The sequence below is a fragment of the Aethalodelphis obliquidens genome, unplaced genomic scaffold (assembly GCF_003676395.1).
Source record: "Aethalodelphis obliquidens isolate GAN/ISIS:26980383/991018 unplaced genomic scaffold, ASM367639v1 scaffold45, whole genome shotgun sequence".
NCBI lineage: Eukaryota > Metazoa > Chordata > Mammalia > Artiodactyla > Delphinidae > Aethalodelphis > Aethalodelphis obliquidens.
In genome coordinates, this window is record NW_020837989.1 from 11,023,414 (window position 1) to 11,048,829 (window position 25,416).

A 25,416-nucleotide genomic window follows, 5' to 3' on the forward strand; every position below is an offset into this window, starting at 1 on the left:
TTCAATCTCTTCTGGCCAAGAAGCTAACACTTTTACTTCTTTGAGTTAATAAGTTTGGTAGTTTCCACTGTATCATCTAAATAGTATCTTTTTTTTTTTTTCTTGTCAGTTTTAGGCATTACTTACTGAATTTTCAAGGTGGCAAGTGGACATTTAGCTCACTTCCTTGGTCTTTTGGTCTTACCCCAACATGCTCCTATCTTTCTAATACAGTATAGCTGTATCTGATAAAATAATTTCAATTAGATCAATATTCAGTATTTCCATTATTATGAGTATGGAAATGGTACACACACCTGAGTCATGTAGTAAACCACAACTGGTTTTCCCTTCTTGAACATGTTTTTTTTGGTTTTCCCTGGAGTTAATAATTGTCTTGTTTATACTTGTTTGCTTTTCTATAGCTTTTTTCCTAATTCAATCTCAAACTCTTCTCTAGTTGTTTAAGTTCCCTTTCAACATGTTCAAGGGCATCAACCACAAGGCCATCTTCCTGAAAATGTCTCTACCACAGCCCTCCAATCCGGACTCTTTATCCTTTTTGCTTCCCAGCTGTCATTCTTGGGCTCCCCGTCACAGTCGTCCTAGGGATTTCCTTCACTCCTCTTTCACGAAGGAGTCCCTGCTTATCGCATGCACTGTCTCCCTCTCTCTTCCTTGATTCCCCTGTTTTCGTGGAGTGCATTCTACAACAGTTTTGTAGGAAGGATTGCATGGGAGGTAAATTTTTGAAGCCTTATATATATGCAAAATATATTATTCTACTCGCGCTCAATTGCAAGTTTGGCTGAGTATTGAATTCTAGGTTCAATTTCCTCCCAAATTTTGAGGCCTGGCTCTCCTTAATTTCTAGCTTTTTGTGTTGCTGTTACGTCTAAAGCTATTTTGATGCCAGACCCTCTGAGGTAACAACAGTTTTCTTCTCTGGAACCTTGCAGGACTGTGTATTTGTGCTGAATGTTTTGAAGTTTTATTATTATATGGGCTTATTTTATTTGTCATGCTGGGCACTTGATAGGCTCATTCAATCTGGAAAAGTTCTGGGCTTTTCTTTTTCCTTTAAATTATATAGTGATGGTTTCCTCCCTTTTATTTTCTCTTGCTCTATTTTTGTACCTACTATTATTTAAAACTAGAACTCTTAGACTGGCTCTTAAGTTTTCTTGTACTTACCCTTCTGTTTTCTATCTCTGTTCATTATTCTAGGAAATTTTCTCAAATCTATCTTCTGAGCCTTTGGAATTTTTCCATTTTTGCTGTAATTTTTTCTCCTCACACTAATTTTTGGTCTATGAATGTTGCTCTCTTGGTATCCTATTTTTTTTCATCAAAATAAATTATTGGTCACTATATCACATCTCTCTCTGATAGTTATCGTCAAGTTGCTGTTTTCTTTCTTCATGTGTTTTAGTATCTGTCAGTCCTATTAGAAGCCTTTCCCACATGTCCGAAAATCCTTGGTTATCTGTTCATCTTTAAGTGTGGAGACCTAAACCCCTGTCTGAAAGTTCTGAGCATGAAGGTGGAACTTGTCGACACCAGGCTTCACTCCAGAAATCAATGGCTAGGATGTTGAGTTAGAAAATTCTGAAGTCGGCTAACTTTAAATTTTCCTCTTGGCTTGTCAAAAGCTCCAGGAAAGACACTACCTGGAGTCTTGTCTGGAGAGGGAGGACCCTGGTGTCAGTCTTATCAGAGCCTAATGGGAAAGAGGGCTGAGGGCTTGCACACCCAGCATGCATTCATTTATCCAATTCCTCCATTCTCCACAAGGCACTGGTGGCCCTCTGTGTGCCAGGTCTTTCCCGTTAAGGGACTTTCCTCTCCAGAGGATAAACTACAGTGTGGATGTGTGGAGAGCAGATGACTAGTTTCTTTCTTTTGACAAAGTGGTAGAAGGACCCGACCAGTTTTTAAACAGATATCCAAGCAATCCTCCTTATTTAACACCCCCCTTTCACCTCTACTTCGAGAGACAAGTAACACTGCAGATTCCCCGGGGACTGGAAGGAGAAGAATGTGTTTCACTCACCATCTCTCCCTGGAAGTCTTGCTTCCATTTTTCCTCATCCTTAAAATAGATACCTACCTCACAGGGCTACGGTGGGAACTAAATTAGATTACGTAAAGCAGGCATATATCCAGAGTACAGTAGGTGCTCAGTAAACGACCTATTTTTGATTACTTTTGGAAGGTGGAACTTAACAGTGGGAATCAGAGATAGCCATCAATATATCATGTATTTTCTATGTTACCTTGGCTAGTGTTTTTGTTTTTTAAATTAATTAATTAATTTTGGCTGCACCAGGTGTTGGTTGTGGCATGTAGACTCTTAGTTGCAGCATGCATGCGGGATCTAGTTCCCCGACCAGGAATCGAACCTGGGCCCCCTGCATTGGGCATGTGGAGTTTTTACCCACTGGACCACCGGGGAAGTCCCCTTGGCTAGTGTTTTTTAAAATCATCTTTAGACTTGTATTTCCATCCAAATAAGGGATAATCGTTCTTATTTATCTCAGGATTACTTTAAGAGTCAAATTAGAAGAGGATGAGCAAATACTGTGCAGCACAAAGCTGTCTCCTTGGGCTGGAGGCAGCCAGAAGTGGGTGAGGGCTCTTGCTCTGCCTCTTCCTAGCATGTGAACTGGGCAGACTTTCTAGCCTTGCAGAGTCTCCACTCCTTGCTCTGGAAATCAGCATGACTGATATGTTCCTCATAATTTGTGATGAGGATAAAGTGAGATAACCTAAGCACAGTACCCTGTTTTGAGACGCACTCCTGGGAGCACGGGTTTCCCTTATTCCACCTGACATCCACCTGTCTCTCGGACTCAGCTCTAAGTTTTCTGTATTGAAGGTTCCCTATAACCTCACCATGAATTGCTAAATATGAGTACAAGCCCAATCTTAAACTTGAGGGGGTGGCATGGACTCCTTGGGTGAATACGTGGACTCTTTTTCCAGGGAGAATAAAGAACACAAGCATACAAACTAGTCTTGGTATAAATCACAGGGCTCCTCAGAATCCTATTTATAGATCCCATGTTAACAATTAATAGATGTCTTCTAAGTGAGAGATACTACCTCTGAACCAGCATCCTAACGTAAAACCCTAAGTATAAGCCCCGTTCACAAATCAAATGGTAGCACTTTCAAACACTTACTACATGAAGCACTGTGCTAGGCATTTCCCTTGCATTATTTCATATAATTCTTATTAGCCCCCAAACACAAGTAAAACATTGAGAAGAGAGTAGGTAACTTGCTCAAGGTTGTAGAGCTAGTAATGGCTGGAGTTAGCAGTCAAACCAAGGGTATAGGTTATGAGTTGAGTGTCCCCCCAAAAAAGATACACAACCGCTAGTACCAAAGAATGTGATCTTATTTGGGAATGACGTTGTTGCAGATGTAATTAGTTGAGATGAGGTTGTACCAGAGTAAGGTAGGCTAGGCCCCTAAACCAATATGACTGGTACCCTTGTAAGAAGAGAGAAGCCTGCACACAGACACAACATATGAAGACAGAGTCAGAGACTACAGTGATGCTGCCACAAGCCAAAGAACTCCAGGGGCTACCAGAAGCTGGAAGAGGCAAGGGAGAAGCCTCCCCTACAGAATCCAGAGGGAGCATGACCCTGCCAACACCTTGACTTCAGACTCCTAGACTCCATAGTTTTCAGTGGAAACGCACTGAGGAGAGCAAGCAAGTCAATTCTAGTTACCAATTAGGAACCTAAGTCTTCAACAGAAATTCCTTTTAATGCTTCAATCAAGCCTTAGTTTAGAACATTTTTCCTGGTATGTTGTACCCTGGACACAAAATGAAGTTATCAAAGTGACAGTGACTTTAATATTTTATAAAAGTAAATCAGAATTATTCTACAAGGTATCATACAATGAAATTGAAGAGTGAGTGAGTGATGACGATCCGGACGGTGAAATGAAAGACATGGATGCAGGTCATTGAAATTGTTGTCCTTGGAATCAAAATGAATAGAGGAAGACAAGTAAAACTCAAGAGTAGTGATGACCTGTGTAATTAACTCCAGGGAAGAAGAGGTGTTATATATTGAACCCATAACACTTCAGCAATAACACTGAAGGGATGTGTGAGTGATAGCAGACGTGAAGATGAATGCCACTGTGAAATGAAATGACTCAGCCCTCTGAAGCAGGATGCACCGGTAGGCACGTGATGAGTGTCTGATGTATTCTTATGTAAAAGCAATCCCCTAGGTTTGTTTACTTTTATAAATTCATTCTGGTTGGCCATCATGGGAGGATATCTATAACTGAAATAAATGAGATTCATTTCTATCAAGATTCAGGATGTAGCCAGGTGGCTATCCGATTTCAGTGGTTTAACCTTCCTACGCCTCAGTCCTGCTATGTTTAAATTGCAGGCTGATCTGCTGATAAAGTGCATTTTGGTAGTTGGTCTTACTGGGTGGTGAGTACGTCTTTACATCACTTGATTCCAAATCGAACTCCGTGACATACTCAGTATCTGGATGGGAAGGTGGTGAGTGAGATCCCAAGAGACAGTGCCCAGCTGGCCACCTACCAAACTACCAGCCTGAGGCAATGACAGCCACCACCATGCCCCTCCTGAGTATGTCATGGGGGTGCTCACCCCCAAACGTCCCCCTCATTAGCACCCAAATCCTCGTTGTAGGTGGAGGGTAGGAGGGTCTAGGTAACTGACTTAGAAGGCTTCCTAGGGAGGGGACAGACTATGAGGCAAAGCTCCAAGCCCCTGGCAGGTGATCCACTACCCCATCAGACCTCACAAACATAAATTCTAAGATAAAATTAGTAAGAATTTAGAGACAGCAGCTGGAGGCAGTGAAGCCCACGTGTGGGGCCCTTGTGAACACAAGGCACTGTGTGCCTGCACTGGTCTCATGTGGATGAAGCCAGCCCTGGTTCCTGGTCACATCATTTCACAGGAATTAACCAATATAAAGGGAAGAAACCATCAGCTAAGACTTGCTCTACTATCTCCTGTTTATAAAAAAAAAAAAAAAATCCTCCCTTAACATCATACTCAGCTTCAGCTGTTGGCTCATTTCTCTGCTTCCCTTTAGAGTAAACTTCTGGAAAGGGTTTACTGTACTGGCCGTGTCCACGTCCTCCCCTCCCAAACACTCCTAATCCCCCAGACTCTGGCTCTTGCCCCCATATCCCCACTTGAACTGCTTTTGTCAGGATCACCTATATCCTGCTGATTGCCTGATCCCACAGATACTTCTCACTTTACTCAACCACTCAGGAATGTTCAGCACAAGAGACTACTTCCTCCTTCTTCAAGAAGTCTTCTCTCTTACATTTCACGACAAATGTTTTTCATGTCTCACAGGCTGTTCCTTCTCAATTTCCTTACCTGATTGTTTTCCTCTGCCTGACTTCTAAATACGGGGGTTCTTCTCCTCTGTTTCTCCTTACCTCAACATAATAAAGGCCATATATGACAAACTCACAGCCAACATTGTTCTCAGTGGTGAAAAACTGAAACCATTTCCACTAAGATCAGGAACAAGACAAGGTTGCCCACTCTCACCACTCTTATTCAACATAGTTTTGGAAGTTTTAGCCACAGCAATCAGAGATGAAAAAGAAAGAAAAGGAATCCAAATCAGAAAAGAAGAAGTAAGGCTGTCACTGTTTGCAGATGACGTGATATACTATACATAGAGAATCCTAAAGATGCTACCAGAAAACTACTAGAGCTAATCATTGAATTTGTTAAAGTAGCAGGATACAAAATTAATGCACAGAAATCTCTTGCACTCCTATACACTAATGATGAAAAATCTGAAAGAGAAATTAGGGAAACAGTCCCATTTACCATTGCAACAAAAAGAATAAAATACCTAAGAATAAACCTGCCTAAGGAGACAAAAGACCTGTATGCAGAAAATTATAAGACACTGATGAAAGAAATTAAAGATGGAAACAGATGGAGAGATATACCATATTCTTGGATTGGAAGAGTCAACATTGTGAAAATGACTTTACCACACAAAGCAATCTACAGATTCGATGCAACCCCTATCAAACTACCAATGGCAATTTTCACAGAACTAGAGCAAAAAATTTCACAATTTGTACGGAAACACAAAAGACCCTGAATAGCCAATGCAATCTTGAGAAAGAAAAACGGAACTGGAAGAATCAGGCCCACTGACTTCAGATTATACTACAAAGCTACAGTAATTAAGACAGTATGGTACTGGCACAAAAACAGAAATATAGCTCAAAGGAACAGGATAGAAAGCCCAGAGATGAACCCACACACATATGGTCACCTTATCTTTGATAAAGGAGGCAAGAATATACAATGGAGAAAAGACAGCCTCTTCAATAAGTGGTGTTGGGAAAACTGGACAGCTACATGTAAAAGAATGAAATTAGAACACTCCCTAACACCATACACAAAAATAAACTCAAAATGGATTAAAGACTTAAATGTAAGGCCAGACACTATAAAACTCTCAGAGGAAAACATAGGCAGAACAGTCTGACATAAATCACAGCAAGATCCTTTTAGACCCACCTCTTAGAGAAATGGAAATAAAAACAAAAATAAACAAATGAAACTTCAAAGCTTTTGCACAGCAAAGGAAACCATAAACAAGACCAAAAGACAACCCTCAGAATGGGAGAAAATATTTGCAAATGAAGCAACTGACAAAGGATTAACCTCCAAAATTTACAAGCAGCTCATGCAGCTCAATATCAAACAAACAAACAACCCCATCTAAAAATGGGCAGAAGACCTAAATAGACATTTCTCCAAAGAAGATATACAGACTGCCAACAAACACATGAAAGAATGCTCAACATCACTAATTATTAGAGAAATGCAAATCAAAACTACAATGAGGTATCACCTCACACCAGTCAGAATGGCCAACATCAAAAAATCGACAAACAATAAATGCTGGAGAGAGTGTGGAGAAAAGGGAACTCTCTTTCAATGTTGCTGAGAATGTAAATCGATACAGCCACTATGGAGAACAGTATGGAGGTTCCTTAAAAAACTACAAATAGAACTACCATATGACCCAGCAATCCCACTACTGGGCATAGACCCTGAGAAAACAAAAATTCAAAAAGAGTCATGTACCAAAATGTTCATTGCAGCTCTATTTACAATAGCCAGGACATGGAAGCAACCTAAGTGTCCATCGACAGATGAATGGATAAAGAAGATGTGGCCCATATATACAATGGAATATTACTCAGCCATAAAAAGAAACGAAATTGAGTTATTTGCAGTGAGGTGGATGCACCTAGAGTCTGTCATACAGAGTGAAGTAAGTCAGAGAAAAGAGAAAAGAGAAAAACAAATACCGTATGCTAACACATATATATGGAATGTAAAAAGAAAAAAAAAAAAGGTTATGAAGAACCTAGGGGCAGGACAGGAATAAAGATGCAGACAGAGAGAATGGACTTGAGGACATGGGGAGGGGGAAGGGTAAACTGGGATGAAGTGAGTGAATGGCATGGACTTATATATACTACCAAATGTAAGATAGATTGCTAGTGGGAAGCAGCTGCATAGCACAGCGAGGTCAGCTCGGTGCTTTGTGACCACCTAGAGGGGTGGGATAGGGAGGGTGGGAGGGAGATGCAAGAGGGAGGAGATATGGGGACATATGTATATGTATAGCTGATTCACTTTGTTATACCGTAGAAACTAACACACCATTGTAAAGCAATTATACTCCAATAAAGATGTTAAAAAAAATTAAAATTTTTTAATAGTGTTAGCTTTATGAGATACATTGCCCTTGTTTTTCACCTTTCTCAACAAACTAAGAAAAACGTTACATTTGTCCACAGAGGGTGTCTGGAAGCTACTGATTTAACCTATAACTCTGACACCATGATGCTAGTTAAGGTTGAAGCTCCACTCTAGAACAGTTCACTGGTGATTCACTAATTAAAACTACTTAGCTGGTTCATAGCCCTTTATCAAACCAAATGGCTGGCGGCTAATGGTTGCCACTAATACGTGTGGAGCTCGGCAGGTCATTTCAGGATATATTTGAAACTTCTCCACGGAAGGAGCTTCCAAGGCCAGTTCAGGCATCTGCTTGCACAGTCACCACTTCCCTTTTAGCAAATGCGGTGCCCCAGGGAGTCTGGGCTTTACCGACATCCATTACTGGTGCCAAGACCAAGCAGTGGGCACCAACAGCTTCTTTTTCTGCGCCTGGACCCCAGTTCATGAATTTGCTCAGAAGTCAGAATTACACTGGCTATTTCTTTAGAACAAATCAGGAAGTAGAACAGTGGGGCAGGATGGGGGATCAATACCCCCAACTGTTGGATGCCTCTCAGTTGACTAAATAAATGCCCCAGTAGGAAATAAACTCTATCCAATGATATTTCAAATGAATTCTAGGTTGTACTCATTTAACTGAATCTAGTCTATGTGGTTACCAAATAATATATATCACAAAAATGATATATTTTATTCTCTAAAACAGTAGATTTCTCGGTTCAGGTACTTCCACTGACTCAGACTAATGAACCAAAAGAGAGTTGGTGAAGACTGCCTTTGTTAAGCATCTATAGAGAACAGATGTCAGTCTCCTTGCCCAGTCCCTCAGTTACAGCTAGAGGGTTATGAATGGATATCAGATGAGCCCCTGGCACATGTAAAGAAATGTCTGCAGGATGCTTTAGAGCAAAGGTCAGTACAGTATGGCACGTGGGCCAGATCCAACCCACCATCTATTTTTATATGGCTCATAAGCTAGGAATGGCTTTCGTATTTCTAAATGCTTGGAAAATAAAAATATTTTGTGACAAGTGAAAATGATGTGAAATTCAAATTTCAGTGTCCACAAATAAAGTGTTAGTGGAACAGAGCCATGTTCGTTAGTTTCCACATTATCTCTGGCCGCCTTCATGCCGCAACAGCAGAGTTGAGTCGTTGTGACACAGACTGAATCGCAGAACATAAAACATTTACTATCTGGCCCATCACAGAAAAAGCATGCCAACCCCTACATTCAGCTGTTCTCAGAAATAACAAAAAACATAGGTTACTCAAGTGTAAAACAAGGTTAATATTACTTATGGTACTGTAAATATGCCTTCAGGAAGGAAAGAAGAAATAGTTCAGGAGAAAAAAAAATAAAGCCTCTGCCAGTCTTTTGAATTCAAAATCTATACCCATAGGTTTCTCAGTCCTTTCAACCATATAAATTGTGCTCAGCGTCCTATTTTAATAGGAATATAATTCCATCATTGGCATTGTGTATGTGTGTTTCCAAATAAAATTTCCACAAATGGTCCCATAGCAATGCATAGTTGAGATCCCCATATAATTCATAGGACCTAAATTGGTAAAGTGATGGGTAACGCTGGTCACTGTAACTAAGTTTACACTGGCGAGGCCATATAGCAGAAGTCAGATTCTCTGAAGGCCTTCAGTCCGTTCTCATTGAAGTAGCTCCTGAATGTTGACGCCAGCTTACAGATTTCGGTTTTCAACCTAGGTTAGTTTCAAGATGAAAATTTTAAAAATGTCTCTAGCTTTGGATAGGATAAAAAGTTAGTATAGCATGAGTGTTTAATAATCGGCAAATACATCACCATAATTGGTTCATAAGACACTCTTTGAACTAAAATGTTCTTTATTTAAAGAACAATAAAGAAGTGAATTATCTCCCAATCTGATTCCCACTTGGACTAGAAGCATCCCACCATTAAACAGAGCTGCCTTGTGTTTTACTCATTAACCTGAGTCAACATGAATTGTGTTGCCTGAAAAAGTTGTAGTGAGGAGACCTTAGAGAACATAATCGCTCTTCAGCTGTTGAGATTCTGCAAATCAGAAGCTGTAGCTGTTAAACCAGGGAGGGGAGGAAGGGGAGGATAAATGGGAAGAAATGACGTTTCCAATAGAAAAAGAGTGTTCCTGATCATGACCTTTTGTTTCCCAAATTGAGGTCCACAGAGAATTATTTGCCACAAGGTATTAAAAGGTTTTCCACAAAACTAATTTTGAAATAAGTTTGAAAAATGTCAGAGTAGGGAGATTTCAATATTGTTGCACATTTCAGAGCCTTTATTATGCTAATAAGCATCGTGAATCTCCAAGGGCAGGATGTAAGTTTCCTAAATTTGTTTGAGTAGATTCTCCTAAACATGTATCAGGAAGCATGCCAATCAGAAGCACTAGCTCCGTCTTTGATGTCTGTTTTCTTGGCCCTCTAGTCTGTTTCTCCCAGATTCCTCCAATCCCTTGGGATAGGGGAAATTAAAACCCTCCCAAATTAAAAGTGTTTGCTGCTATAAACTAGTGGATCTGAGATTATTTATGACAAACACCTTAACTAAATATTAGACCGTCCAAGATAACATAATGATTTTAGGAAGCTGATTCTCGGGGCTTCCCCGGTGGTACAGTGGTTAAGAATCTGCCTGCCAGTGCAGGGGACACGGTTTCAAGCCCTGGTCCGAGAAGATCCCACATGCTGCAGAGCAACTAAGCCTGTGCGCCACAACTGCTGAGCCTGTGCTCTAGAGCCTGTGAGCCACAACTACTGAAGCCCGCACGCCTAGAGCCTGTGCTCTGCAACAAGAAAGCCACCACAATGAGAAGCCCGTGCACTGCAATGAAGACTAGCCCCTCTCTGCAACTAGAGAAAGCCCGCGTGCAGCAACGCAGACCCAACACAGCCAAAAATAAATAAATAAAACAAATAAATTAAAAAAAAAAAAAAGCCAATTATTACTAGGGAAATTTTCATTTTACTTTCCCAATCATTTTAACACAAAATAGTAAATAATATCAGACAACATAACTCAAGTTTGAGAGGGGAAAGTCTGAAATTCATTTGCCTACGCCACTGGGTACAAATATGCAATGCATGGACATTAAAATAACAAAGAAGAGTCTCAGAGTCCTTCCGTGGCTGGAATCAATTCAGTAACCTCCCATTTCTTTTGGATTGCAAATCTGTGACCAATTTTTTTGGCCCAACTTTTTTGAAGGACCCAGTGCCTCCCTCACCAAAGAAGATGTAGGAAAACTGGAAGCGATCACATATCCTAGGAGACAAGTGTTGCCAAATGAAAGTGGAACATTGGGTTTTCAGCAAGTCTGAAGAACAATGCAATAATTGAGCTCTCTTTGCAAACTCAGGGCATTGATGTACTCTTTGTAGAGACATTTTAACCTAAGGCCAACTGTTCTTAGCTACAGCACTCCAGAAGAAAGCTGTCTCTTGGTTTAACTAAACCAACTCTATCTCCTCTACATTCTTTGTATCTGCTTGGAAACACATACTACTTATAATGATTGCAAGATCCTCTTCTGTTGCCCAGACTGTGAATTATAACCAAGTCCACTTTTTCCCGTACTAAAGAATTTCTTTCTCTAAATCAGCCTGAAAACCTCAATGATTGGACTTTAAAAATGTTAATTTTTTAATCAAACAAGCAAAAGAAAAAAAAAACCCAAACAAAACAAAAAGCACTGCATTCAGAGAGAGGAAATAAAGCAGATATAATGAACAAGCTATAAACAGTAAAACAAGTATTACCTATACTTCTTTTCTTTCAGAAAACTTAGGATGCTTTCTGTATCATTATTTCTCATAGTATCCACATGATAGTTGGGTCTGGGGGACAACTGTCACTGTGTCTGTTGATCGAATGGGATTACTTAAATAATCTGTTTGGGGCTTAAATCAGAAAAAGTAAGTTTATCAATTTTTCAGCCCAATGAGTTCTTGATTTTGCCTTAAATGAAAATACAAACACCCCAGGGGGGATCACAGAAAAAACAGATGGGATTATGTTTTTGTGAAGTTAATAATTTGGCTTCTTTTCAGAGGACTTATATAGGTTTTCACAGAATCCATGCAATCTGCCATCTGACAGTTCGGCTCTGTTGATAGAAGTGTGAATAGGTCATATTAACTATGGCATCTACACAGTTGCATGTAATCGATTTTGTTCCTTTTAGAGGTTGAAATACTTCAAAGAGTTCATGCTCAGAGACTCTGACACTGGTAAATAATATTATAACTAGCATTAATTGGGTGGTTACTTTATATGAGACACCTTGCTAAGTGTTTTATCTGCGTTATTTTATTCTCTCCTCACAATGACCCAGTGAAGTATGCCCAATTAACTTGTATTTTATATATGAAGAAATTGAGCTTACAGAGGTTTGATAACTTGTACAATCGAAGGGTTTGTTTGGGTTTTTTTCAAATGAATTCACTAGTAATTATTCAGATTTGGGGACTTTTTTCTATTGTATTTCAAATCCCTTTAGAACACTTTATAGTTAAGTTGACTCTAGTGTTTGATGGTTGATCAGGCTATATCCCCTTTGCTTTTTCTCATAGAAATACACAGATTGCTAGGCTGTGGCACAGCTGAGATTTGAAACTGTGTATGTGTTTCCACTACCAGAGCCCTGGCCTGTCATGTCAGGTGGTCTCCCACTACTAAAACACAAAACATAATTAGGTGGAAGACACTGTGCTGGGTGGTTCCTTAAAAAATTGAAGAATTATCATAATGATCCAGCAATTCTGCTTTTAAGGATGTACCAGGTGAAAACAGGGACTTGAACAGATACTTGTACACCCGTGTTCACAGCAGCATTATTTATGGTAGTCAAAAGGCAGAAACAACCTAATGTTCACTGATGAATGAAAGAATAAACAAAATGTGGTATCTGCATACAGTAGAGTATTATTCAGCCTTAAAAAGGAATGAAATTCTGAAACATGCTACAGTGTGGATGAACCTTGATAACTGAAATAAACCAGACCCAAAAGGACAGATATTACATGATTCCACTTATATAAGGTACCTAGAATAGTTAAAATCATAGAGACAGAGTAGAATGGTGGTTGTCAGGGGCTGCGGGGAAGAGGGAATGGGGAGTTACTGTTTAATGGGCACAAAATTTCAGTTTAGGAAGATTAGAAAGTTCTATGGTGGTGGTGATGGTTGTCCCCAAATGTGAATATACTCAATGCCACTGAACTGTACACTTAAAAATCGTTAAAATGGTACACTTTATTATACCACAATAAAAAATGTAACTAGGACTTGGGTTTGCCCTCAGCCACAAAAGAAAAGAATAATATCATGTGAGGTCTACTTTGTAAAAACTCACTTAACAGTAATTAAACAAGCAAGCCTTCTGCTCTTCCACAGCAGCTGTAAAGCTTATACTTTGTTTTCACTAAATAAAGATCAACATAAGTAAGTAACAGAATGATCTCAAGATCAGTATCAGATGGAACGCATGAAACACAAAGTATCAGGATGAATTCCGGCAAGAACAGCTTATCTCAAGGGACATCCACTAACATCTTATTCCTTAATTACCTTCAAAGTGAACCAAAACTTTTTTTCCATGAGAAAGAAATCTTGAAATATTACTTGGGAAAATGGGTACACATTTTCTCCTCAATTCTATATATTGGGAATAGTAAACACTTTGAAGGAAATATTAGATACTTTTCCATCACATTTTGGGATTCTTTTCAGCAATATGTTAAAAAGAATTAAATTGGTTCATTTAAGTGCCCTAGATTCTGGCCCCATTTGATTATTTATATAAAAATAGATCAAAATGATACAGGCATTTATGTTCTTGGATTAGTCAGTGATTTTGTTGTTGTTTCTTGGTCAGAAGCCTCACAGCAATCAAATAAAGTTTCACCTTGTGCTCAATCCAGACCTATGAAAGGAGCCAAATCACCTTTATAGGATTTACTGATTAAAAAAAGTAAATAACTGGAATTTCATACTTTTCCTCCCCAAAACTCAATGATCTTGTAAACAAGTTAATACGGCAATTAAATGCGATTCCTTTCAGGACTTCCCTGGTGGCGCAGTGGTTGGGAGTCCACCTGCCATTGCAGGGGACTGGGGTATGACCCCTGGTCCGGGAAGATCCCACATGCCTCAGAGCAACTAAGCCCGTGCACCACAACTACTGAGTCTGCGCTCTAGAGCCCGCGAGCCACAACTACTGAGCCCGTGTGCCGCAACTACTGAGCCCGTGAGCCACAGCTGCTGAGCCTGCGTGCCACAACTACTGAAGCCCGTGCGCCTGGAGCCTGTGCTCCACAACGGGAGAGGCCACCGCAATGAGAAGCCAGCGCACCACAACGAAGAGTAGCCCCTGCTCACCACAACTAGAGAAAGCCCACACGCAGCAAAGAAGACCCAATCCAGCCATAAATAAATAAATAGATAAATAAATTTATTTTAAAACTATCGCTTTCATAATATACAAACTCATCCTCATCGGAATGTGAAGACATAGGCAACTGGTCATTTCCGATTTTGTCATTATTTGGACTTTTTCCTGTGCCTGAACTGTTCTTCTGTTATTACCTGAGTGGCTTCCTCACCTTTTTCAGCCTTTACCTCAGATGTCACCTCGTCAGAAAGGCCAGCCCCGGCCACACCCTATCTGAAGTGGTCTCCTTACCATCACCTGTCCCTCTCCATAAGATCACTCACAGTCACTGCCTTGGTGGTACTTTAACACTATCTGAAGTTATCTGGTTTATGTATTTGTGAACTAGTTTATTGTTTGCCTCCCACGATTAGAATACGAGCTCCACAAGGGCAGGGGAAGGGCCATCTTCTCTCCTACTCTGTTCCTCACATCTAGCGGAGGGACATCTAGCAGAGTGATGGGCTTATAGTAGACGGGGTTGCCTTTCTACTTCTGCCTTGCAACTGTGTGTGTGAACGGACTCAGAGCTTCACCCCTGGGAAGTGCAGACATACTCTTAGGCTCAGCTCTTCTCTCTAAGGGTGCTGCTGTAGGCTCATCTCGTTGGCCTGGCGGACAGGACCACAAAAAGTGGTGACCTAGAGGGTGTTAAGAAAGATCTCCTTGCTCATTAAGCCTAACTTCACTCCAACCTAGTTTTCGCAGAGCCCCTTGAAGGTACTTATAAAGTGCTACCTGATTTCCCATAATCCCTTGGGACAGTTGCTTTCTTGGGCACTCCATGAGACCAAGGGCTGGCTGGATTAAAGATTTAGACATCTCTGTATTTTCTCATTATCATGTTACCCTAATACCTTAAAACAATACATACCCCTAGCAAGTAACAAGCACGAAGCTGGCCTCTCTTACCTCCTCTGTTCTATGAGGACCAGCCTCATGCACATTAGTTTTGAATCTGTAGGGAGCACAGGGAACCAAACAAATGAAATGTAAGCCTTCTTGCCTTCCCATTTTAGAGATGGAAAAATCAAGGAACATCCCTGGCCTCTAGATCCTTGACTTTACAACTTAATAAAGCAAAGCAAGGCAACAGATATGAGTGGGAAAAAGTTTTCTTAAGACCATTTTCAAACTATATAATTTCAGGGTTCCTATGAGAATATTTTGTGTAGGTAGTCACGATGCACCTCTAAACTGATAGTGAATGGCTGGCAACAAGGCATGTTGATTGGTTAGACATGTTTTTTAAAGGGTCCAACCAAAGATTCAAAAATCAAGATTGCAGCAGACTTCTGTTTGTCTCCCAGCCATGGCAAATAGCTAATTGTCCCCTTCTTTTGTAACAAAACACAACTCCTTGTATTTAGAAGATTCATGGCCACACAAGATAACTAACTACATTTCCCAGTCTCCTTTGTAATGAAGCATGTGAGTGAAAGTGACAAGCAAGAGGCAGATCATATCCTTAAAAGAAGTGGGCTCGGTCTCCCCACTCTTCCCCTTCCCACTGGCTGGAATGTGGATGTGGTGGTGAGCCATCCTAAGGCATGAGGGTGACAGTAACACTCTAGGGCAGGGAAGGGAAGGAAAGAAGCCAGCTTGTCAGAGCCAGAGTCCCTAACCCTTCGCAGCCACATCTCACCTGAATTACTTATGCCTAGATTGTTACGTGAGAAAGAAAAACACTACCATCTTCTTTATGCCACTGTTATTTGTAGTTTCTGTTTGAGCAAACTTTCCTTGATGATTCAGATGCTGCTTCCTAATTTTTGCAAGGTGCCTTTAGGATCTCAAAATGATAAACTTTTGGAGTTGAAAAAGACCTTCAGGGTTACTGCCCTCTCTCACTTGATTGATGAGGAAACTGAAGGTAAATAAACTTCTTGAGCACACAGGTAGCTGGTAATAGGACGAGCGTTCAGATCTCCTGGATTTCAGTTCATTGTTCTTTTTCTCTGTGGTCCATTTAGCAGAACTCCCTGGAAATGACTGTGAGGGCTGCCTCTGGGGGGCCTGGATAACTTACTAGCTAGGACCTAGGGCCACCTTTTTCCCAGGCAACCTATAAACAGTATATGCCTACAAGGCTGCTGTAAAGTTTCCCTTTTCTCCAATAAAACTGATCCTTTTTCCTATGACCCAGCACTGTGGAATTTGGCTAGGACCCTGGAACATGCTAATCAGAAGCTCAGAAGGCACCAACCTGCTTGCCTGACTCCACTGTATAATATTATGAGTATCAGTTATCATTCATATGCAACTTGATAATATAAGAATTTTTCTATAACAACTAGCAATAGGGGTAACTTCAGCTGTCAAGGGAACAAATAAATCATTTTGTTTCAAGGTCTTCTATCCACCAGATGACAATGCCTTTGGACGAAGGGCATTGGTAGAGTTGTGATTAAGAAAGCTGTATGATATCACTTATATGCGGAATCTAAAAAGAAATTATACAAATGAACTTATTTACAAAACAGAAACAGACTCATAGATGTAGAGAAAGAACTTATGGTTACCGGGGGAAAGGGATAGTTAGGGAGTGTAGGATTGACATGTACACACTGCTATATTTAAAATGGATAACCAACAAGGATCTACTGTATAGCACAGGGAACCCTGCTCAATATTATGTAACAACCTAAATGGGAAAAGAATTTGAAAAAGAATAGCTACATGTATATGTATAACTGAATCACTTTGCTGTACACCTGAAACTTATCACAGCACTGTTAATCAACTATACTCCAATATAAAATAAAAACTTAAAAAAAATTTTTTAAATCTAATATATCACTTTTCTAGTTAAAAAAAAAGTTGTCCAAGGTCCCATGGAAAGTGGAAGGTAAAAATCCAGCTCTTAGCATACCAGGTCCTCAGGCTTACCCTTGCAGTTCTTTTTTTTTTATTTTAAGGTCTTACATGACAGTTTACTTATGAAACAAGGAGCTTATATTTGAATTTTGCAAACTATGTTTATATACAATTATCGCACGTTTCTCACCATCATCATTTTCATCAAACACCGGTGGTTTGCTTGAAGTGTTGGCTCCCATGGTCAAGTCTGCCCAGACCCGGATCCTCCAGTTACATTATCCCAGCAGAAACATTCAGCTTCACTCAAAAGAGAACCGGAAACCTTAGCTAGATATCTAGGAGAGAAAAAGAAACAGTATCCTTATGATATGGTGTACTCTAGGTACCCTGATTATAGACGATGGCCGAAAATTAACCTCATCTATGCCCCTGCAGTGGAATTTTTTTGTTCTTGAAAATAATAATTTCAGAGAAAACAGAGAAAATCAAGCATCTGGGAGTACCCACTACATGGCCTCGTCAGAAGTGGACCTGGACTTACAAGAAAGGAGGAAAGCAAAATATTTTTCTGAGTGTGAAGGCAAGTTTAAAATGAGGTCAGCAATACTTTATTTAACCACTATAAACTAAAATATATTTTATTGTGACTCTCCATGTCTTTGAGAAAATATGTTAATTTTAAACATTTTTTTGATGTGTGATCAACAACTTATTTTTTTAGTCATGAAAAGACATACCCCTCTTTCCTCCTACCCTGGAAGTTACTACAACATCAAAGGAACAAGTTCTGAGTTTGGGCTTGATCATACCAGCAAGTCGCTGAGTTTCATGGAACACATTACTTTTTTTTTTTTTAAACATATTTATTTATTTTTGGCTGTGTTGGGTCTTCGGGCTTTCTTCATTGTGGTGCGCAGGCTCCTCGTTGTGGTGGCTTCTCTTGTTGCACAGCACAGGCTCTAGGCACACGGGCTTCAGTAGTTGTGGCACGTGGGCTCAATAGTTGTGGCTCGCAGGCTCTGGAGCGCAGGCTCAGTAGTCGTGGCGCACGGGCTTAGTTGCTCCACGGCATGTGAGCCCAGACCAGGGCTCGAACCCGTGTCCCCTGCACTGGCAGGCGGATTCTTAACCACTGCGCCACGGAGAAGTCTGGAACACATTACTTTTTTTCCTTTCCCTGAACTTGAAGATCATAAAGGTCCTTACCTCAAAGACAAATTAAATGTGATTTCATGTGATAAGTAAAGTCTTTTCACAGCACAAGTGCCTGATAATTGCAGGCCACTAGGGAGCCCAAATTGAACGACATAGGTGAGAGCTAAAAAGCCCTGAAAGTTGTGTATTTATGGCTTTGTTCATTTTTAAACATAAATTACTTTCTTGGAAACTGGTAAGGAGAGGCAGCATCCAGAGTTCTGGTTCTAAAACTGACACTGATAACGGCTTTGGCTCAATGACCTAATCTCTCATCTCTTAAATGGGAGAAACAGCAATACCTTCTGTAGGAATAACAAGCTCAGATGCCCACAAGAGCCAGAGGGAAATGCAAGTAATTGAGCTGGACCAGGTGGAAGACATTACTGCCTGCTGGCGACACTGGTGACCTAGTAAATCCAGGCTCCATCTAAAAGATGTCACTGCTCTTGGATCTAAAAGATTGTTGCTAAGTGGAAACATGGGCCCAGGGGCCAGATCTTCAGATTTACCCAAAAGAGGGTCAAGATCCAGATGTTATATAAAATTATATTTAAAAGTTCGTTTTATGTAAAGCAACTATACTGCAATAAAAATTAATTTTAAAAAAAGTTTGTTTTAGCTATATGGCTTGAGCAAATCTCATGTACAGGACAAATACGGCTCATGGCATATAGTTAATGAGAATCTGTATGAGGCAGCTAGCACCACGCCTGGCACATAATTTGCAAAGAATTAATATTAGCTATTGCTATTTTATTAGTAGTGGGTATTTCCCTATCACGTATTATTTTCTTTTAAATTTGACACCTGTTGATTTCCTCTTGGAGTTTTTGCATGTGAAGGAAATACAGATTGGAGTCAGAATTGAAAAAAGTATCCCACGTGAACCTGGGCTAAGGATGAGTTATTGAAAAGGAACTAGAGGAGCCCTGGAGCAAATCGAGAAGAAAAGCTCCTTTTCCTATTAGGGGAGATGTAAGTAAAGCCTTCATTTGGAAGGCAGACTCATTAAGGAAATGCGGCTTGTCATACTGAAAGCCAACTGCTGGCAAAGTGCCTTCTGGACTTTAAAAAGAATCATTAAATGGAGAGCAAAGACAGAGTCAGCAATTAGGAAGCAAGTGATTAAATGGTATGGGGGAAGGGAGAGAGGGGCAGGAGGTAACAGGTGTCTGGAGGAAGCTCAGAGGGGATGATGGAGATCAGGAAGATAGAAAGAACTCAAGTATATCTCTGGGCGAAAAACAAAGGGCTTTTAATGCCAGTGGAAAAGAGGATGAGGAAGAAGCAGGTGGGATGCCCTTAGTGTTTCCTTGTGGGCTAGGGAGAAGCAAATGGGGTGCCCTGTGTGTTGTATTACTGCATTTAGAGTCCTGAATAAGTGGGAAATAGTGTCAGGGCTGAGCCACAGATGACATTAGAGAGGCTCAGTCCTAAAGAGAGTATCAATTTGGAGCAGCTGCAGTTGTTAATACTACCGACTGGGGCTATGTTCTCTTTAATTTTGTGCGTAAAACCTCGGTACATGTAGTTTTCACACCACACCCCAATCCTGTCTTTCTTAGATTTTTCTTCACACCTCAGGATTTTCTCAAGTAGCCCATCTTCCTGCAACACAAGATGTACCGAGCACTGACCTTGCAAGTTGTCAAGTCAGAAAGAGAAAGAGGAATATTATCACAATTTGCCGTATTTCTGAGTTGCATTCTGATGTGTAGACAATTTTGTTTACCAAATATCCGGTGATTTTTTTTTTTAGCGGGAAGAAAATATGTAAACAGGGAACAAATTTTGTGTATGTTTGGGGGATGAGCAGGCTTGGACTATTGGGTGGTTGTTTCTCCACTGCACTTAATACTCTTAATCCAGTCTAGAATGGTCTTTATTTTTTTCTCCCTTCGTGGATAACCAAATTGGTAGCTTTCCCTCATATCCAGAAAGAAATCAACATTTTTCTGGCAGGCAACTGGAGACACATCTTTTCCGTTCCACTGAATAGGGCCCAGCAGAGCTATAGGCCTCTTTCCTGACCTGATATGAACTCTGCAGTGTTACATAACCACTTTTTGAGATGTCAAGCAGACAGTCACCACCCATGGAAATGAACATCCTAAACAGAACATATAAGAGAAACAGCAATGTGTCTTATAGGAGCACAAAGAGTTTCCAGATTCTACCTTGACCTGGCCGCTTATCAGATTATTAACTGCAGATGACATTTGACCTTTGGCCTATACTTTTGGGGGATGTCAACAGGTGAGCTGCTCCAAGCAGCTAAGCCTCCCTAGGTAAAGAGGTGTCTTCTTCAGGAAGAACCTATGATGTGATGCAAGAAAGTTGTAACTTCTGACAGAACTGTCTAGTTTTATTGTCACAGCATATGCATAGACATAATTTATTTTGTTTGCATTTGAAAAACAGAACTACTTAAGCTGAGACAAATTTAGAAATGTGAGAAAGAAAATATCCTGAAAAAGACCCAAGTTACAACCACTTGCAGTTAAGTATTGTTTATATTTCATCAACTTTTGCTTCATCATTTTTATATATTAAAACCATAGGTAAATAGCTTTTCCACCTCAATCCTCATGCCAAATTAATTCCCCTTTCATACTTCCCCAAAACAGCCACAATTGTGAATCTGGTATACATTTTACAGTCCACTTTCTACGATTTTACACACACGACATGTCTTTTAAAGTAAGTCACCTAAATGACATCATATAGTAGGTATATTTTGCATCTGACTGTAATCATTACCATTATACTTTTGCGATCTAGCCACGCTGATCTCTACAGCTCTGACTTCTGCTTTTTAAGCGCTGCATAGCAGTCCATTGTGTGAATCCTCGGCACTTTGTGTAAAAACGTTCAAATCCTTCAGCTTAGGGGGGAAAAATCCTGGTGGAGATGAAGCCAACCATCAAAGGCAGTGTTGGCTTGTTTTGAGACCGGATAAGAGAAACAAGCAGAAATACCTCCCGTACTTATCTCCACCCAGCAAATATTTGTTGAAGTCTGTCCGCATCTGGACCCGAGTCAGAGGCTGGGGGACAAAGTAGGGTACAAAATAGCTAAGAAGCTAGGAATGGTCCCAGCCCTGTCAGATTGTAGTGGGTCATCCTGACGGCCTGCCTTTATATTTCTCTTCCGTTTTAACTTCCTAGGTTCCCAACAGTGCCCTTAGTATGCAGGTTTACTTAAAAGGAAAAAATCTAGACCATCACTCACCTAGATCTCGGCTCTCGCTTCACGCCTTCCGAGAAGCTCAGACTGGTGCTTCTACCCGGGGAGCAGAGGCTAAAAGATCAACTCCGAGAAACGAGGAGCAAGCAGGGGAAGGCACATACCTGCCTGGGCGTTCCAGCGGCCGCCAGCGCGGGGCGTGGTGAGGCGGGCTGGCACCTGCAGCTGCTGAGGGGTCCGAGCGTAGGCAGAGGTCGCAGCTCCTCCGGGAGGGGTGGTTCCGGGGTCGGGGCAGGGGTGGGGAGCAGCCGGCCGGCGGGCGGTCCCGGGCGCAGTGCTCTGCGGGATCGGCCTGGGCAGTCTCCAGGGCTCCGAGTTCCGCCAGGGCGAGGGCGAGGCGGGAGGGCGGCGCTGCGAGCTGGCGGCGGGTCCCGCGGCGCATTGGCAGGATCCGGAGCCGCAGAGACGCAGAGCGTGACCCAACTTCCCCGACAGAGACCCGGTTCCCCTGAAGTGACCCCTTCCCCCACCCCCTACCATCTCCCACTCAAGATACCTGGGCAGCGCCGCCGAGGATGGTGGATATGGAGGTGGCGGATAGGAGCCTGCAGATCTCAGATGGGGAGAGGCACGATTTCCTTTAAGACTTCCTAGGGGTGTTAGGAAGACCCAAGAGAGGGTTGAGAATTTTATAGATCCTTGCAGATTTCCTCGTTTTACGGCTGGGGAAATTGAGACACAGAAGAAAAATACTTGTCCAGTGTAACATAATTAATGGAGAGAACCTTTTCTAGACCCGGGTCTCCTGGCTCCCAGCCCCCATTTTTAACATCAATCCCACTGGAAGTTTCTTTGTTCTCTCTCGTGGCAGCTCCCTGTACTTCCCTTTTGTAATAATCAACACGATTGAAATAACTTCTTACTGTTTTCTCTCTAACTCTAGAGTCACACACACTTAAGCCATCAGAGAATTGGCATATAGGTTTCTTACTGAAATTGCCAGGGTGTGAGATGGTGGGCAGTGGTGAGGCGAGGGTGAGGGGGGAGACACCGGAGGGTGTAAGTCTAGTCTGGGAGTGATGTGGGAACAGCTTCTATCCAAGTCCAGCGTTTCGCTGCAATGTGGAAATACCAGCTCTGCGTTGCCAAATATTCAGATTTTAAAAGGGAAGCGAGACACGAGAACTTCTGTGAAATCTCGCATCATTTATAAACATTGGCAAGTTTTAAAAATGTTAAAAACTGTGTTGGTCCAACAAAATGTGTCTGTGGCTGAAACGTACTTTTCAGACTCCCACTTTTTGATCTGTCTAGATGTAAACTTGCACAGAGTGCAAGAACCACCTTGGCTTTGATCACCTTGTTTAGTACTAGCTCATACAATGGTGTCTAATGCATCTTAAATATCTGCTGAAATTGTTGAAGCTGTTGGTGGCTCACCTTATAGTCAAGAGCCCCATAATTTACTCAAACAAATATTTCAGAGTAATTATCTTGTTTTATTATGACTTAGCCCCTTTCATCTTCTTTCTATTACCTCAGCCATGGGCTACATTCTATCCTAGTAATGTTCAAGGTTGGAATAACCTTGAACTTCAACTGGCCCACTCTCTCCTTTACCAATGGGGGTCCTGAGGAAGGAATTTGCCAAAAGTCACACAGTGAGTTGGTGGCAGAACTCTGTAGAACCTTACTTTATATTGCCAGCTCCTTATGAAAACCTGTTTGAGAGAGGATTGGATGATGTAAATGAACATTTAAAATGGAATTTGCCTCAAGTTCCAAAAGAGGGCAACTAAGTTTAGAAAAAAAGAAAAGAGAATTTTTAAGGAATCATTTTGGGGAGAGGGTATTATTTTTAAGGCACAAATCAGACACCTGATTGAAAATACATTGTTTTTTTGTGTTTTTTTTAACATCTTTATTGGGGTATAATTGCTTTACAATGGTGTGTTAGTTTCTGCTTTATAACAAAGTGAATCAGTTATACATATACATATGTTCCCATATCTCTTCCCTCTTGCGTCTCCCTCCCTCCCACCCTCCCTATCCCACCCCTCCAGGCGGTCACAAAGCACCGAGCTGATCTCCCTGTGCTATGCGGCTGCTTCCCACTAGCTATCTACCTTACGTTTGTTAGTGTATATATGTCCATGCCTCTCTCTCACTTTATCACAGCTCATCCTTCCCCCTCCCCATATCCTCAAGTCCATTCTCCAGTAGGTCTGTGTCTTTATTCCTGTCTTACCCCTAGGTTCTTCATGACATTTTTTTTCTTAAATTCCATATATATGTGTTAGCATACGGTATTTGTCTTTCTCTTTCTGACATACTTCACTCTGTATGACAGACTCTAGGTCTATCCACCTCATTACAAATAGCTCAATTTCGTCTCTTTTTATGGCTGAGTAATATTCCATTCTATATATGTGCCACATCTTCTTTATCCATTCATCCGATGATGGGCACTTAGGTTGTTTCCATCTTCGGGCTATTGTAAATAGAGCTGCAATGAACATTTTGGTACATGACTCTTTTTGAATTTTGGTTTTCTCAGGGTATATGCCCAGTAGTGGGATTGCTGGGTCATATGGTAGTTCTATTTGTAGTTTTTTAAGGAACCTCCATACTGTTCTCTATAGTGGCTGAACCAATTCACATTCCCACCAGCAGTGCAAGAGTGTTCCCTTTTCTCCACATCTTCTCTAGCATTTATTGTTTCTAGATTTTTTGATGATGGCCATTCTGACTGGTGTGAGATGATATCTCATTGTAGTTTTGATTTGCATTTCTCTAATGATGAATGATGTTGAGCATTCTTTCATGTGTTTGTTGGCAGTCTGTATATCTTCTTTGGAGAGATGTCTATTTAGGTCTTCTGCCCATTTTTGGATTGGCTTGTTTGTTTTTTTGTTATTGAGTTGCATGAGCTGCTTATAAATTTTGGAGGTTACTCCTTTGTCAGTTTCTTCATTTGCAAATATTTTCTCCCATTCTGAGGGTTGTCTTTTGGTTTTGTTTATGGTTTCCTTTGCTGTGCAAAAGCTTTGAAGTTTCATTAGGTCCCATTTGTTTATTTTTGTTTTTATTTCCATTTCTCTAGGAGGTGGGTCAAAAAGGACCTTGCTGTGATTTATGTCATAGAGTGTTCTGCCTATGTTTTCCTCTAAGAGTTTGATAGTTTCTGGCCTTACATTTAGGTCTTTAATCCATTTTGAGCTTATTTTTGTGTATGGTGTTAGGGAGTGATCTAATCTCATACTTTTACATGTACATGTCCAGTTTTCTCAGCACCACTTATTGAAGAGGTTGTCCTTTCTCCACTGTACATTCCTGCCTCCTTTATCAAAGATAAGGTGACCATATGTGGGTTTATCTCTGGGCTTTCTATCCTGTTCCATTGATCTATCTTTCTGTTTTTGTGCCAGTACCATACTGTCTTGATTACTGTAGCTTTGTAGTATAGTCTGAAGTCAGGGAGCCTGATTCCTCCAGCTCTGTTTTTCGTTCTCAAGATTGCTTTGGCTATTCGGGGTCTTTTGTGTTTCCATACAAATTATGAAATTTTTTGTTCTAGTTCTGTGAAAAATGCCAGTGGTAGTTTGATAGGGATTGCATTGAAACTATAGATTGCTTTGGGTTGTAGAGTCATTTTCACAATGTTGATTCTTCCAATCCAAGAACATGGTATATCTTTCCATCTATTTGTATCATCTTTAATTTCTTTCATCAGTGTCTTATAGTTTTCTGCATACAGGTCTTTTGTCTCCTCAGGTAGGTTTATTCCTAGATATTTTATTCTTTTTGTTGCAGTGGTAAATGGGAGTGTTTTCTTGATTTCACTTTCAGATTTTTCATCATTAGTGTATAGGAATGCCAGAGATTTCTGTGCATTAAGTTTGTAACCTGCTACTTTACCAAATTCATTGATTAGCTCTAGTAGTTTTCTGGTAGCATCTTTAGGATTCTCT

The 25,416-nt window shown here is 40.8% G+C and overlaps 1 protein-coding gene across 1 annotated transcript in view; it reads right to left on the reverse strand.

Moving 5' to 3' along the window:
- The window catches only part of STK32A (serine/threonine kinase 32A), a 120,926-nt gene extending 99,204 nt beyond the window's left edge, over positions 1–21,722 (reverse strand). The window contains exons 1-2 of the mRNA XM_027081695.1: positions 21,610–21,722; positions 17,250–17,397 (exon numbers count right to left, since the gene is read on the reverse strand). Coding sequence (XP_026937496.1) covers positions 17,250–17,301 — 52 coding nt within the window. The 5' untranslated portion in view covers positions 17,302–17,397; positions 21,610–21,722. The remainder of the gene's footprint in view (positions 1–17,249; positions 17,398–21,609) is intronic.
- Positions 21,723–25,416: the final 3,694 nt, after the last annotated feature.